The sequence below is a fragment of the Citrus sinensis genome, chromosome 5 (assembly GCF_022201045.2).
Source record: "Citrus sinensis cultivar Valencia sweet orange chromosome 5, DVS_A1.0, whole genome shotgun sequence".
Classification (NCBI taxonomy): Eukaryota; Viridiplantae; Streptophyta; class Magnoliopsida; order Sapindales; family Rutaceae; genus Citrus; species Citrus sinensis.
The window spans coordinates 34,228,125-34,244,436 of record NC_068560.1 but is presented as its reverse complement, the minus strand read 5'-3'; the positions used below and the strand labels follow the sequence as shown (position 1 = coordinate 34,244,436).

General features: G+C 31.7%; 2 protein-coding genes across 2 annotated transcripts; one reads left to right on the top strand and one right to left on the bottom strand.

Moving 5' to 3' along the window:
• Window positions 1-107: 107 nt before the first annotated feature.
• LOC102611558 (fructose-1,6-bisphosphatase, cytosolic) lies at window positions 108-4,158 on the bottom strand. The gene is made up of 12 exons (XM_006472986.4): window positions 3,698-4,158; window positions 3,193-3,240; window positions 3,023-3,097; window positions 2,882-2,943; window positions 2,702-2,768; window positions 2,449-2,562; window positions 2,149-2,235; window positions 1,753-1,823; window positions 1,612-1,677; window positions 831-917; window positions 621-696; window positions 108-403 (listed from the first exon to the last, which is right to left on the bottom strand). Exons 1-12 carry the CDS (start codon window positions 3,854-3,856, stop codon window positions 290-292), a joined length of 1,026 nt encoding a protein of 341 aa, XP_006473049.2. The 5' UTR covers window positions 3,857-4,158; the 3' UTR covers window positions 108-289.
• Window positions 4,159-9,931: 5,773 nt separating this feature from the next.
• On the top strand, window positions 9,932-16,070 carry LOC102611276 (uncharacterized). Its single transcript, XM_006472985.4, has 7 exons — window positions 9,932-10,786; window positions 11,604-11,682; window positions 12,355-12,506; window positions 13,387-13,510; window positions 13,618-13,803; window positions 14,598-14,669; window positions 14,818-16,070. The coding sequence occupies exons 1-7, from the start codon at window positions 10,326-10,328 to the stop codon at window positions 15,643-15,645; spliced, it is 1,902 nt and encodes a 633-aa protein (XP_006473048.2). The 5' UTR covers window positions 9,932-10,325; the 3' UTR covers window positions 15,646-16,070.
• The last annotated feature ends 242 nt before the right edge of the window (window positions 16,071-16,312 follow it).

The following is a 16,312-nucleotide window of genomic DNA, read 5'->3' as shown; positions in this document are numbered from 1 at the left end:
TTACCAACAGAAATTGGAAATTGTGACATTCATAACAGAGATTCAGAGAATGTTCTTTGCTGAGGAGCAGGCTTTTTATATCAATAAATGAATAGAAATTTTCATAATAATACAAAAACTGAAACATTCACCTTCATTTTATTCAAAATATACAGCTTGGACTGGAACTGTATCATTTCCAATACATAAAGGAACCTTAATGAAAGTTTTGTAACATGTTATGGAAAGTTGATCAGAAATGGGATCTGATAGAGATATGTAAGCATCATGAAAGATAGAATTGACAAGCTCATTCTTTCTTCTCTTCTGCAGCATAGAGTGCTTTGATTTCTTCGACATCATCATAGCTGCCCAAAAATATGGGAGAACGTTCATGAATCTTCTTTGGAACCAAGTCAAGTGCCTGCACAGAAAATGATGTCAATTCATCGGTCACAAGACATTGAAATTTAATTAGAGTCCCGAGAGATTTTATTAATGATTTCTTTTTCCTCACTCAAATTGCTATAAGCATTAAACAAACAAAAACAAAGAGTACAATAAACTAAGTTAAGCTGAACAAATCGAAACAGTAGCGTAAACTGGATTTATAAGAAGAGAGTCGACAAGTATATACATACCCGTTGCTTGCCAGTGAAAGATTGACCACCGGCTTGTTCCATCAAGAATGACATTGGGAAGACTTCATAGAGCACACTATTCCACACAATGGCTTACTCAAAACATTAGTATACGGTTTTGTAATGACAGAGTAGTTTTTCAAGCTCATGGACCTTAAGGGGAAAAAGAAATAAAACCAAAAAAAATTGCTACAGCTCCCAAAAACATACCGCAATTTGCCATTGGGGCTCTTCTTATCACGAGGATACATAAAGATACCTCCATAAAGTAATGTGCGGTGGACATCAGCTACCATGCTGTTGATAACCATGGCATCATCACAAACTATAAACTATAGAATCTTAATTATCGTCAGATAATACAAATGTTTTGACATTTCAAGGAAAAATGCTAGTTTGTGATGAAAGACAAATAGCAGAACAAGAAAACTACTAGGCAGCATTGAATTTCATGTAATTGGAGCCCAATAATAATCCTAAAGGAATGTTTTCACCACTTGTAAATCATACGCCGTTAGAAAGAGATGACTAGTAATTCAGATGTGTGAGATTTTTGCAATTACTAGGGTCGAGAAATCACCCAATGTAAACATACAAGAAATTACCTTTGGATAGAATCTATTGAAGTAATCTGATGTAAGAGCTAAATAATTCACAACCAAAGGGATGGGGTTGATTTTGGAAGTGCTAACACTCTGGGTTGGGTTGATTTTGGAAGTGTCAATACTCATCTTCAACACTAACTTCTAACTACCTACGTGAATTATCTGTTTCTGCCAAAAATGCTTTATGAAAGGAGAACGCAAGTTATTACTTACACAACGATAGATTAATGGTTTATTTTGCTTCTGGAAGTCCATGCATATAGATCAGAAATTTATGATTGGAAGCATAGGATTCAAATTCAATGGTAATACTTAATCAGTCATGAGCTAAACACTAAATGAATAATTTCAACATCTCAATATACTGTTGTTAGGAACCACAATACCTTCCAATGTATCTTAAGGACTTTGGTGATGAACCATCTTTAGGGAACTTGCATTTTTCCACATACCTAAAATAAGAGATGTCAGGAAACTATTCCACTAGAAGAAGAGAAATAAGAGATTACTAAATGAATAATGCACACTTGGCTGTTGGACCATCCCAGTTCTTAGCATTTCCTTCATTTACCGAGTAAATCTTTCCTTTCTTTGGAATCTGTCATATAAAAAATATATTAAAAAGAGAAAGTGAAAACTGTAAAACAATGCACACTTTGTGAATGGAGATGATAGATATCCCTACTACACATGCAATAACTCTTTCAAGCTTTTTTATAGGGCATATCGTAAATCCCCCTTCAAACAGAAGAGAGAGGCATATCATAATCGTCTAAGCTAGTTCTGTCAAAAAAAAATGCACATACACTTATTCACCTTAATAAACTTGGAATCTGGAGTTTATATATACGCAAGCTGTCGAAAATATAAGAAGATAAATTAATTTTCTCAAAATGCTCCTGCATCTGGCTGATAAGACATACCTTAATATCTGGGTGAGTTAGTATGAACTCCCCAAGAGACGGATCAAGCGTAAACCCATTGACACCACTCCCAGTGCTCAATACAAGCTGCAGGACAATTATATACTTGAATTAGTACAAGAATTTAACACTTTTCGCAAGGGAAGAAAAAGAGAAAAAAAAAAAAGGACCCTCATAAATCACTAAACTTTCTTCTTTGAACCTGACTATCAATGTGAATTAATTCTTTTATTTATTAATATAAGGTTTTCTGAACAACAATTACACATCTAAAACACAAGAAAAGTGATCCTTCTATACCGTGCAAGAGCTTCCATACATGCAATAGCCAGCAGCCAACATATTGTTGCCAGGTTGCAACACATCATCTAGAGTCGGTTCATGGCTATCTTTCATCATATAAATCCCAAATATCTAGATGAAAGAGAATAAGTCAATTGATCACTGCAAAATATTCATGCTGGAAAGAATAGTCATTTTATACATATGTCAGTATTTGCAAAATTTTGATAAAACAACATAAAACAGACTATTCTCAGATGAGGTTTCAAACCGTTCCAATGGAAACACCACAATCAATGTTAGAAGACCCATCCAACGGATCAAAAACAACACAGTACCTTTGCCATCAGAACAAAATAGAACCAAGTAAGTAAAAAGAGTGTAGAAAGTATAAATTGAATATTTAAAACAGATAAATGAACAAAAGAAAACTGAGAGCAAAGGAACACACCTTCCACGCTTAGAGGGCTCCACAAATATTGCCTCTTCATCTTCTTCGGAGACAAGGATGCACTGGCAGGAGATAAAAACTTTCAGAAAAATAACATAACTGGTTTCAATAAATTAAACATAGAAACACAAGGCCACTTACTGTTCGGCCACTGCTGATCAAAGCTTTGACAAAGACATCATTAGAGAGGACATCTAATTTCTTTTGCTCTTCACCCTTTAGTCAATATATAGGCAAATAAACTCAAGTTAATGAGCATATATAAGCAAAAATAAAATAAAATAAAATAATCAAATCCACCAACTACTTACCTGAACATTGGTTTCTCCAGCAAGTCCAATTAGCTTGGCAAGACCCGCCTGCAAAAAGTAAAAACAGGGGTCAAAGAAGACTTCTTTTTATGTATACGGTCCACATGATTACAGCAATTCAAAGACAGAGACCAAGAAACCTCTACTCTTTGTTTTCAAGATTTGTTCTTTGAAGCATTTCTGCTTCCACGTAACTCCAAGCGTACAACAGTTAAAATGTTAGATAAAATATCTATTTTTCACTTGCAGCTAATATTTTAACTCTGGCTTTCACATTGCTAGTGATTTCATTCGAATTATAGCACATTATTTCCTAAAATAACCTTCAACTAAAAAGACAATTCCAATATAACTTTCAACAACATTAAGAATTACGCCATCTATTTTCCTCTCTCTTTGATCCACAAAACAGAGTTTCTCCCGAATTTCCGAAAATACGAATTTCAGAGACAACGAACTAAATCACTAGACCAAACAAGACGAGGGAATTAAAAAACGAAGCGACCTTGTTAACAGCAGAACAAACGAACTTGCAGCCGAGAACAATGTGACTAAGCAAGATGCTGAAGTCGCCGCGGGACTCCGGGTGCTTCGACTGCTCGTTCAGCACAAAACGAGTAATAGTCATCAAGTCCGTCCGGTGCGCGTCCGCTTCGTGATCCATCTTCTTCGGCGGTTAAAAGAGAAACGCTGTCGTTTTCTAAGAGATATGCAAAGATAAAGCGCTGGATTCAAGGGCGTGAGATTGAGAGCGGATATATGTGTAAGCGTAGGGGATTGTGTTATCGGCAGGAAATGGAAGAGTGGAAGGACACGTGGCGGGTGGAAAGTGAGAGAAAGGTTGGGTGGTCGTCACTGAAAAGTGAAGATAGCGTGTTTCGTCAGCTTGTACTCGATGAAACGATCTGATTCGACGGTTATGTTGTTTTGCGTGTATGTTGAAGAGGACGTGTATGTTGAAGAGGACGAGGTGGTGGACTTCGAGGAAATTGGCACATATAATATAATATATTTGGTCTGTGTTGAGTCATTGTCGCCTCTCGCTTCGCTGTGTACTTGCAAACAGGTTAATATCCTTCGCTTGGCGGCTTGGGGACTAATATCATTTTGAAATTAGGGGCCACTTATGTTGCAACAAACCACTACTTTTGTCATTTTATAATTTAACCATCGGATTCAAGGCAAGAATGATGCAACGAACGTATTTATTCAGGTTATTTTCATTGCAATTCCTCTTGTATTTTGAAATATCAGAAAAAATATAATTATTATTTTATTTATTGGTTTAGTTGTTAAATAATATGAATAAGGAAAAAAAAAAGAAATTTTAAGAGAACTTTTATTATTAATATTAGGCAATTACAATACATGATTCAATATTCGTTTGTAAGAGCCACAACCCGTTAAATATAAAATAAAGCATGTATTTGCTTCCTAACTTCAGAAAGAAAAATATGTTTATTTATTCTACAAATTCATAAGTATTTCATAATTATCTAATTATTACTATCATTTCTGAATCTACTCTTATCGTTTAAAATTATTATTAATTATATTTAATTATTATTTTATATTAATTATTAATATATAAATATACTATGATAGAATAAAATAAAATAATAAAATAATTTATTTTTAATATTATAATTATTATAGTAAAAATAAAAATATAATTTAAATATATTTAATGTTTCAATTAAGGCAAAAGTTAGCACATTGCGGTGAATTATATAATTAACCACAATCTAACTTTCAAAACTTCCAAACATAGATAATCAATAAATTAATGTGAACAATATTATAACAATATACAATACTCTGTTCCAAACACATTCTAATGTTGCATTTATTAAACAAGAATCGAAATGAACTAGAATCGTAATAAGGAATTTGAATCAGAATAAGTTGTTTACTTGAGATGTAGGAATCGGAATCGGAATGAACAATATTCCTATTGATGTGTTTACTTTATTTTAGAATTGGAATAGACTATTACAAGTTATTAAAATGCCCTTTGTTAATTGCGTCCCTAATTGTATATATTATAATTAAAACAATAATAATAATAATAACAACAACAACAAAATTAACTGAATTAATAATATTAATAATGATAATAATTAAAATAATAAAAATTATTAATAAGTTTTAATAATATTAATATTAATAAAAATAATAACAAAAATAATAAAAATTATTAATAAGTTTTAATAATATTAATATTAATAAAAATAATAACAAAAATAATTAAAATAATAAAGTGAATATATTTTAATAATAACAATAATTTTAATCATAACAAGATAAACATTAATAATAATGAATTAATTACGTATAATAACAATTAAAATAAAAAAGTAATAAATTTTAATAATAATAATGACAGTTATAATCATAAATAATAATAATTAAAATAAATAAAAATAAGAAAATTTTAATAGCAATAATGATAATAATAATAAATTAAAATTTGTTTCAAATGCCATTTTATCCTAAAAATGGACTTATATATAAAAGTTTGTAACTTTTAGTGTCTATTGAATTTTGTGAAAATATAAGATTGTGTAGTGTAATCAAACACAGAAAGATAAAAAATTGTTGTATGTTGCAACTTTTGCAACAGGACCCTTGAAATTAATACTTTTTGCAAAAATCATAGATTAGAATATTATTTTCTTTGCGCTGTGTGGTTGGTATAATGGGCGTATTCAGGGTGGACAACGAGCGGTGCATATTGGTATCCAATTGAATCAAAAATTTCAGTTCAGCTCGGTTGGATATTAAATTTTCAAAAGTCGATAAAAATCGAACCAAAAATAAAACCGAACCAAAATTGAAGTTTTTTGTTCGATTCTGGATCAGTTTGGTTCTTCAAATATTTATATCTTTTTTAAATTTTCTTACAAAATTCAACAATTTTTATTTTATTTTTTTATGTCACTCTTAAATTATGTCACATATAAAAAAATTATTATTTTTTCAGTTTGATTCTGATTTTGAGAATTTGAACCAATAATCAAACTAAATATTTGTATTCAGCTCGCTTTATGTTTATTTTTTAAGAAAAATACGAAAACACTAAAAAATCGAACCCACCAATTTCTTTTAACCGGTTCAATTTTATCACCCCTACGCATATAAGAATTTTTATAACCAAGTTCCAAAGCATAAAATATATAAGGCGGGTTGCGGCAAACACATATACAAGCCCAAATCATACTCAAGGGCATATTATCAAATAACCACATAATATTTTCTAACTTATCACCTTACTACTAATATTTCAATTGTTATCATTTTATTATTAAATTTTTAAAAGTAACAAAATATTTAATAGAATTTTTGTTGAAAAACTATTTTACCTCTTCCAATATGTAGAAAATGATTTTGTTCTCTAAAATAAAAAAATTTCCAAAAATCAAATATTTTCAATGATAAAGCTTCTGAAGATGAATGATTATATTAATAAACTAATGTTATTTTAATATTTATATTTATATCAATTTTAATAAATACAAATAAATTATAATAATAAATTTAATAAAAATAACTAATTGTTTTAAGAAAATTATTTTATATTGGATATGTGTTCTTTTAATATTTGTATTTAGCTATTTAAATCAAATTAGTAAGTATAAATTAATTACAATAATTAATTTAATAACCCTAAATAATCTTATTATTTTATTAAAAATTTATCAATTTACACTTGGCTTATTGGGAAATTGTCAAATTGTTATGCCTTTTCGGTATTACATCAATCATCACTTCAAATTTGTCAAATTGAAGTACCTCCAATACCCTTGTGATGTCATCATTTTTTAAAAGGAGTTAACTGTTTGGTAGTAAAATGATAATCATTAAACATCAAATGGTAAGATATAGTTGTCATAAAACTTTGGTAGCAAAGTTATATATCAACAAATATTAACTATGTATTTCATAACACACACACATATATAATAAGATTTTAGTTAAGGACAAAAGTAAAATTATGAAATTTGGATTGGGTAAAATGGTGAGTTCAATAAATAAGAATTTGATTCCCATTTCCCAATCCCGTATGGAATTGGGAAATGGGAAATGTTTTATTATCATTCTCCTCCTATTTCAAAACATAAACACCAACAATTATTTTTATTTTTTGCATTTAATTCACAATAGTCCACAACACAAAATATTAAATCTTTGCATTTCATCCATCCACGAAGACACAAGTTTAAAATAGAAGGATTTCCTACTCTCATGTGCCGAACCTCATTTATATATAAAGTGAAAATAGAGAAGCTCTACTTATTTAGCTTTCAAAGCTTTAAGAGATTTGGTAATTCTTGTCCCTTTGAACTTAGGTAGTTTCTTTTTCTTTGTCAAATCTGAATAGGTCTAAATATAGCTATCTGAATGATATAATTATTTTTATTTTTCATACATCTTAATATAAATGGTAATTTGTTAGTTTTATAAATAAAAAGTGGCTTAAATTTAGTATTTTGAATTTATGTCTTTTGTATGCAAGATATATAATTGTTATATATTTTGTAAGTTAATTAATTAGAAATTACAACTAAAAAATAACAATTACAAAAATATATATCCACACAATTTATATTGTGGGTATCAATTAATTTAATTGATAAAATATGTTGTTTTGAAAACAAGAGGTCGGGAAATCAAACCCTACCCATATAAGTAGGGAGGGAATTGGGTTACAGTTAGCCTAAATTAAAAAATATTGTTCTCCTAATAGTTTATTAAATATTTATATAACATATGTACATTATTTAACATATACAATGTTAGTAGTATTATTTGTCTATACACGTATATTACCTATTTTTTGTTTAATTATATGAGCAAACATAGAATCAATTAATCATTTATCTTAAAATAATATAAAAATGTTAGCTATTGCTCCAAATACAAAAAAATTATAAGATTTATTATGATTATTAGATTGTTTAGAAGATTAAAAATGTGAAAGGAAATTCAGCTATATTACCATGATAGCGCAAATGACTATAGTCGGCTCTAAAGATTGAAGAGTATTGTCTTCAACCCATATCTAAATTGATAAAATAAAAGTGTTAGAACCAATGATTTTGGTTTCTTAGTGTAAACTAAAATATTTGATAGGGGCAGTTTTGAGAATAAAAAATTAATTTTCATTCAAACTTTTTTTTCTATTTAGATAAAAGTTATAAATTTTAATTTTTTTCATTATAGGTAAATGTCTTATAGTCAGATACAAGTTTGAAAAAAAAAAAAAACAAACAACCAAAACTCTTAAAATATTTGCTAAAATATAAAATTAAGACTTTAGATTAAAAAAAAAAAAAGCCCGTACTGTCAGTGAAGACAATAGTGGAGTAGACTTAGGGTTGATTTGGTATAAATGTGTGCAATGAAGAAAAAATTCGAGTTTAAAATAAAATTTTATAAAAATTATTTTTAAATAGTAATTTTTAGAAAACTGTTAAATTTATTATAAGTTTTTTTTAATCAAATAACTATTAAATAAAATTACTTTGAATTAAAAGAGAAAATTATGTATGATTATCAAACACAACAATAAAAGCAAAGAAATATTTAGAAACTCAATCTCTTTCGTCTTATGTAGAAGGAACATGATATATTTTCTTTACACTAAAGGCCGGTTTGGTAATGCTATAGATTTTAAATATTTATTATTAGTTGTATTGTAAAAATAATCAGTTTTTAATTAAATCAATTAAATGTTTGATAAAAGTACTGTGAATTTTAAAAGTAATCGTATGTGTTTGGTAAATCTTATTATTAAATTACCATAAGAACATAAATGACTGAATTGAAAATAATATTCAATAAAATTTATTTACATCTTTTTTATTTTGTGTGTGTGTGTGTGTATGTATGTATGTATGTATGTATGTATGTATGTATGTATGTATGGATAATAATAATAATAATAATAATAATATTTTATGTTCTTTATTTTATTTTTATTTTGTTATCTCAATGTAATTGATAATAATAATAGTCTCTTTAAAGTTAACAATTCTATTTCCTAATTAACAAGAATATTTTTTTTTTATTTTTTATGATATATATGAGAGAATAAATGTGAAATTGTATTAAATATAAAATTGATTTTCAAAATCATATTGTGAAAAACTACTATTTCTCTTCTTTTCAAAATCCACTTATGATGAAGTGATTTTCTCAAAAATGATTTATAAAAAAATTTACCAAATATTAAAATTAACTTTTAACCTCTTGAAATCACTTTTAAATTTTTCAAAAATACTCCCAAACGAGCCCTAATTATATTCATAATTGTCATTCATACGAGATGGATTAGTTTATTTTATTATCTTTTAACAATGTTAATTTTCTAATACACATTTAAGATTTCATGTGAGTCGGTATAGAAATCATGCATCTAAACTATATGTAAATTTACTCATTTTAGTTCCGCCGATGAAAAAATTTTCATCATTCACGTTTTCAATGATTTCCACCGATGGCCATCAACATTCCTTCCGTCAATCTCAGCACAATCAAGATCGACGATCAAAAACTTTTTTCCACTCTAGGAGCTGAATCACCTAACCAAATCCAAGTGTCCTCCCCCAGGATCCCATTCGGCCATTCCCCATAATTTACTCCAGCGTAGATTCTCTGACAGCGCAAAACGAAACGCTTTACTCTACATTAAAGTAAAGCATTTAACTTCTAAATTACTAAAATATCCTATCCTCTTTCGCTGTATCCCATCAATCAAGGATGACAATAGGGTAAATAAGTCATCACGCAACCGTCTCCCTTAAAATGCCTCCTAGGACAGTTTAAACGGGTGTAGTACGGTGTCGTTTGTCTTTGTCTATTCGGCATTCAAAGGGCTGGAAGTTATTTTTCATCCCGCTTTTGTCCCTGACCAGAGTTTTAATTCCAATCCTAGCTGTTCTTCATCAAATCAAATTCTTTCTTTCGAATCCCCAATTTTGTTCGATATTATTAATTGTTTTTATTGAATTCAAATCGAATCATGTAATTTATATTCAAATCGGAGAATATTTATACACAAACAATAAAAGTATATTCGAAATTCCAAATCCAAACCCTAAATTTGTAAATTACAACATTCATTAATTCAAATGGCGGATCAAGAAGATGAGGACCTGAAAATGGCTCTGCGAATGAGCATGCAAAACACCCCGCCGGAGCCGAAGCGCAGTAAGCAGAGGGAGGCGGCTGCCGCAGCTCCGCTAGCCTCGCCGGAGGATTGCCGTAGGCTACAGCGCGAGCTCATGGCCGCCGCCGCAGAGAAGCGGATGAAGGAGGCGAAAGACTCGTCTCCAACATCGAATTCGTCTGCTTCGTTGCCGAAGATAGTAAAAAGCGGTGAAATTACATCGAAAGAGAGGGTTTTGGATTTGAAAAACGCGCCTTCTTCTTCGAATTTGTCAGTTCCGTTGCCAAAAGTCGCAAAAAGCAGGGAATTTGCACCCAAAGAAGCGAATTTGGGAATTGAAGAAGCGAATCAGTTGTTTTCGATGATGTTTGGGAGTGAAGTTTCAAAAGACATACTTGCTCAGTGGAGCAATCAGGGCATAAGGTATGTGTAATTGTTAATATGTTTGTTGGGTATTGTTGGTTTTTGCTTATGGAGCATCATGAATGCAGGAAGTTCGTTTTAAATTGTAGATATAAGTGGCAATGGAATTCTTGTGATTGTGCTTAGTTTTGGAAACGTGGTAGTTCAAAGTGATTGCCATTTTCTCTTGGCAGCTGATATTTCCAGTTACCATTCACCTACCTTCATATACTTGATGGCACGTGGTTCTATTCCAGATCAGCTCTGGATTATCTGCAGTTATAGGTGTTTTGCGAAAGAATTGTTGTTGATTATGCAAACTTGAGGCAGAATTTGCAAATTTGCTTGACCCAGTTTTTATCATTTTTTTTCCCTTGTGTGCTGGTGAGCTAAATTTAGAGGTTATTGTTGTTTCTGATGCTAAATGTGTCATGTTAGTAAGTTCAGAATCATAATTCTGTTGCAGAGTGGCACTTAAGATTAGTTGGTGTATTTTGATTGCCTTGATGAACTGTATAATTGACAGTGTGCTGAAGCAAGTTGTGTTTTCGTAGCATATTGCTTTCTTTTCCATTTGTATCAGGTATAAATTGTTTTTGGCTCATACGTTCATTTATTAATCATAAGTTATTAATCCATTCTTGGGATAACTTAACATTGTCTTTATGTTTGTAGTCTGGTTTTATTGTTTGCTTGTGTGTATTGATGTTTCTCTTTGAAATTTTATTTTCTTTAGATGGGTATAAGATGTTATTTTTGATGTTTTTGAAAATAATTTTTATGACAGATTTCATTTGCATGCACTTTTTAGCTGATATTATGTAAAACTTTCCTATAGGTTTAGCTCCGATTCAGAAACATCCATGGGCTTAGTGCAGCATGAAGGTGGGCCCTGTGGCGTTTTAGCAGCCATACAAGTAATTCTCCAATTTCTGATCTTGGTGTACATAATTTATTGTAGCATAGACATATGAGTTTGATTAACTGTATTTCGCCAAACCCCTAGCAATCAATGTATTTTAATACGCACCATCATATTTTCCAAAACTGGCTATGTCTCTAATCCTAACCAATACTGGCTAGTTTTGCAATTTCAATGGGAATGGGTGATGTTGATTTCTTTGGTTGCCATAATTTTGTGGTTAGTTGATAGTGTTGAAGGTTTACTTGAAACTTTCTTTTTTTCTTTTGAAAAAAAAAAGAAAAAAAATCCTGGTGCACTAGTACTCCCACTGTGCGACTCTGATTTACCTTTTTCTCTAGTCAAGTGTATGTAGTATACAGGAATGCTGAATTATCTTATTCATAACATGCACTTGACACACACAGTATTAATTGTCATGGATTCATGGGAATTCTTCTAAACCACAGGGAACTTATTAATAATATTTGTAACCTTCATGCATAGCTAATTGATTTTACTTCTGGAGTTGTTCTTTTTTTGTATTATACAGTGATATTATTTGTATTCTCATATGCATTCTATGTGAATTATGCTAAGTGATTTTCTGATATTTTGATTATTGAAGCATGCCATAATCTTCAAACAATTATTGCTAACAAGTTGAATGTATTGGCTGGTTGTGCAGGCATTTGTGCTCAAACACCTTCTTTTCTTTCCAGATGAATTAGGTAAAGTAGCACCCAATGCACCGCAAACTTTGGGTTCCAAGAATTTCCCCAAAAAACGATATGTTGCAACGAGTAATTTTGCTTCTCCAACTGAAGATGCAAAATCAAGGTGATTGATTTGTCGTGATAGATAATACAACATTAGATTGGATAATGATATTGAAATGTGTTAAATTAACCTTTTTAAGTTCCATGGTTTGAGTTTATGAAAGGGAAGGCCATGGACCCTCAATAATTAGGAATCTGTGCATTTGTACCGTCTTACAATATGCATATTTGTAAGAATGATGCTAATCTAGCTCCTGAAGCATAAAAAATGGTATATCCAGTGGCTGCGATTCAATTCTCATTTTAATAGTTCCATGTTTGTTAATACATCAATTTTCTTTGCTTTTAGACTCTATGATGATTATAACAATCTTCTTATGTTGGTGATACAAATAATAATAGTCTCTACATGTGCTCAATGTGTTTTGAGTCATATGATTTTGTTTACTTAATTTTCACAGAACAAATACAGCTCAAAAAAATTTTCGCAGAAATAAAATTCTCACATTATTTTTCTATCATCATTATTCTGGTGGTAGATTCTAAATTAAATGCCATGCAATTTTCATAAGATAAATAGGATTCTTGTTTTAAATCCTCCTCTTACATGATGGCTTATGTTTCTCCAAGTTGAATTTGAATTTTATACCTTAAATACCTGTTTTTGATGTTTTCATTCTACCGCACTTGTATGAATGCTGATCTATACGACTATGCCTATGGGTGAGTAAAAGCTAAAATCTCAATCAACCTTCATTATTTCTTTTATTATGCTAATGTCCATCACTGTGTGCTTAAATTAGGGACAAACCAGTAAGAAGCAACACTGGTTTATTTTGAAGATTTAGTGGTTGTTTTTTCATTTTATGTTTGTATCAACATTGTAACCTTGAATCAAATTCAGTAATTTATTCCATTCCTTTTTCCCTCTCAATTTACAGAGCCCTAGTCAAAAGTATGGGTGAGATTTTATTTTCGTGTGGAAGTAATAAAAGGGCTGTGATTGCTACTTTAACTACCATTGGACACGACATTGAGGGGTCGGAGGACAGTCATAAGGATGAGGTAAATTGATATCAATGTGGTTCTGCAGCATTTGGCTGAAATCAATGTGTTTGTGTAGCATTTTGTTACTTTATATGTGATGATTTGTTCTATGTTCAACTGAACAGGTCTTAGCAAAGGCCCTTGAAGGTCTTTCAATCGAATCAGGCTCTGATATGCAGAAAGTAATAAGAGTGGATGCATACACATCTCAAGCAACTGCACTTCAGAAACTTGAAGAAGCACTTCCTGTTTTTCGAAGTCGCATGGGAGCGATGCTGTTCCTTATTTCTGCATTGCTTTCCCGAGGATTGGTATGTTTTCTTGCAAGCTTACTTTCTTTCACGTTTAATTTCAAGTGTTAAATTATGTTCCATCTGCCAGAATTGACCTCATTTTACCATCTATTAGCTCATAACATGCCAAATCAATTGTTTAGGTAAAATTTGGTGATGCATGAGCAGTTGTTCATGATTTCTTGATTTTAATGTTGATATCGAAGGGATAAATTGTTGAATATTGGCCTAAGTGATATTGGATGGTTTATTCTTGAAACAAAAGGCAAGTCAAAGTTTTCTGTCCACCTAGAGGTAAGGGAGCTTCAAAGTCTGAGCTCACTGAGGTCAACTTTTAAGATTGGTAAGTATAGTATGCCAGTATGGGGGAATTGAAGGAAACCGGACTGTAATATGCAGTAACAAATCCCACCTCAACATTTTGTTGGGGTGAAATTGTTGGTGTGTTGGGTTTTTCTGAGATTTATCATTTTTATTTTTTTGGTGTTTGAAATTGACATTTTTGGGATATGAATTTTAAAGCTATAGAGCCACATTAAACTTCATGTTTAATTGTTAGCTTGTATTTGATCAGATTTGAGTATTCTATATGGTACATGTGTTTGAAATATTTTGTTCCACAGAATGTCAGAATAATATCTAGTAAGAGCGTTAACCTTGGGATTGGAGTGATATTTTGGAAATTGTTCTCAAATTGTTACTAATCACACTCTCAGTTCCACTTATATTACAGGCTTAAATTCAACATTTATTTACTAAGTCTGCTTGGATGGTTGTGTTACTTATGTGTTCCGACCTCTTCTATTTCACAGGACTATGTTCAAGCTGACAGGGATGATCCTACCCCATCTTTAGTCACTGCACCATTTGGGCATGCCTCTCAGGTATTCACTTAGATTAATGAAGCATTAATTTTTCTGTTACTCCAATGATTGGTCCCCTTTGATTTCTTTCCTAGTTTCCTTGATCAAATCTTGTAGTATAAGAGCATTTTCTACAAGATATGACCTAGTACTGCGTGCCATGGAACAGGAAATTGTGAACCTACTGCTCTGTGGACAGGCTGTCCCAAATGTGTTTGATGGGAGGATGGATTTAGGTGGTGGCATGTGTTTGAAAGGCATATCAACCAGTGTAGAAGTTGGGTTCCTTACTCTGTTGGAATCCCTCAATTTCTGTAAAGTTGGTCAGCATTTAAAATGCCCAAAGTGGCCAATATGGGTTGTTGGAAGTGAGTCTCATTATACAGTCTTATTTGCTCTTGATACCTCTGTCCAAGATGAGAATGAATTGGAAGAAAGAGAATCACACATTCGTAAAGCTTTTGATGCACAAGATAAGAGTGGAGGTGGTGGTTTTATTAGTGTGGAAGGTTTTCAACAAGTCATCAGGGATACAAACATTAGACTTCCGCGCGAAAAACTCGATCACCTTTGTGGCTCAGGGTTTATTGTGTGGAGTGAGTTCTGGCAAGTTATACTGGATCTAGACAAAAGCTTAGGTGGTCTTAAGGATTCAACTGGATTGATGGGCAAGAAGGTGTTTGATCTTTATCACTTTAATGGGATTGCAAAATCAGATTTGAATGGTGGCCAAGTGAGCTCTTCTGGGGGCGATACTCCACTGCAAAGGCCTAGGCTCACAAAGTTGAGGGTTTCAGTTCCCCCAAGGTGGACTCCTGAGGAGTTCATGGCAGATGTGGCAGTGTCATCTGCGTCTGGTGGGAACGAATCGAGTGGAAAAGAAACTGAAGCGGCTAAACCTGAGCCGCCCCAGCATGCACCATTGGTGGACTGCATTAGGACTCGTTGGGCTCGTGCTGTTTGCAATTGGATTGGAGACCCACCTAGTATAGTTTGAGTGATTCTTATTCCCACTTGGGATTGTTACCGTGTTCTTGTTCAGAAATGCCAAGAGCAAGTATAAAAGCAGTCACAAATGAATGTAGCAGCCGAAGGGAGGCCTCTTTGGTTTGAAGTGGCATCTATGGGCACATGAGAAGAGTTTGTTTACCTGGTGTAGTTGCGGATTCAAGAATGAGGATTAAGTGGCTTTTTCTACCCTGTATTGCTGTAGTTTTCAGTTTCTAATTCGATTTTGATATGTCAAATACTGAAAAAAAGGAAGGTTTCTGTCATATTTAGTGTATAATTCATTCATATTTAAACTTCCGTTGTTGATGAGTCGAGGGAATTTAACTTAGTTGAGAAATGTCATTAATAAACTTCAGCCTGTGTTGAAATTGTTGTAACAGCAGTAAAGCTCTTTCCTCCTCCATTTTGGTACTTCTGTTATTGTGCAAGTTTCTCCGATCCTGAATTCCGGCTTTTGTAAACATTGCATCAGTTGTTTGTTGCAATTTTGTGATGAGAAATTGATTTTTTTACAGTAAATTTTTTCTTTTAATTAAATATTACATTTCAAATTTTCTCGTATCTATATTTACAAGTTTGTCGAAATCTCGTATATTATATTATCATTCGCTCCTTGACAGGCGGTTGGTGGACAACATAACTCAAAAGGTGAA

Excerpts from the sequence above, each read along its gene's own strand:
- LOC102611558 (XM_006472986.4), bottom strand. The coding sequence starts at position 3,856 with ATGGATCACGAAGCGGACGCGCACCGGACGGACTTGATGACTATTACT. Across the intron at positions 2,944-3,022 it reads TGATCAGCAGTGGCCGAACA|TGCATCCTTGTCTCCGAAGA; the intron begins GTAAGTGGCCTT and ends ATCTCCTGCCAG. Across the intron at positions 2,236-2,448 it reads TGTATGGAAGCTCTTGCACG|CTTGTATTGAGCACTGGGAG; the intron begins GTATAGAAGGAT and ends ATTGTCCTGCAG.
- LOC102611276 (XM_006472985.4), top strand. The coding sequence starts at position 10,326 with ATGGCGGATCAAGAAGATGAGGACCTGAAAATGGCTCTGCGAATGAGC. Across the intron at positions 11,683-12,354 it reads GCGTTTTAGCAGCCATACAA|GCATTTGTGCTCAAACACCT; the intron begins GTAATTCTCCAA and ends CTGGTTGTGCAG. Across the intron at positions 13,511-13,617 it reads AGGACAGTCATAAGGATGAG|GTCTTAGCAAAGGCCCTTGA; the intron begins GTAAATTGATAT and ends TCAACTGAACAG.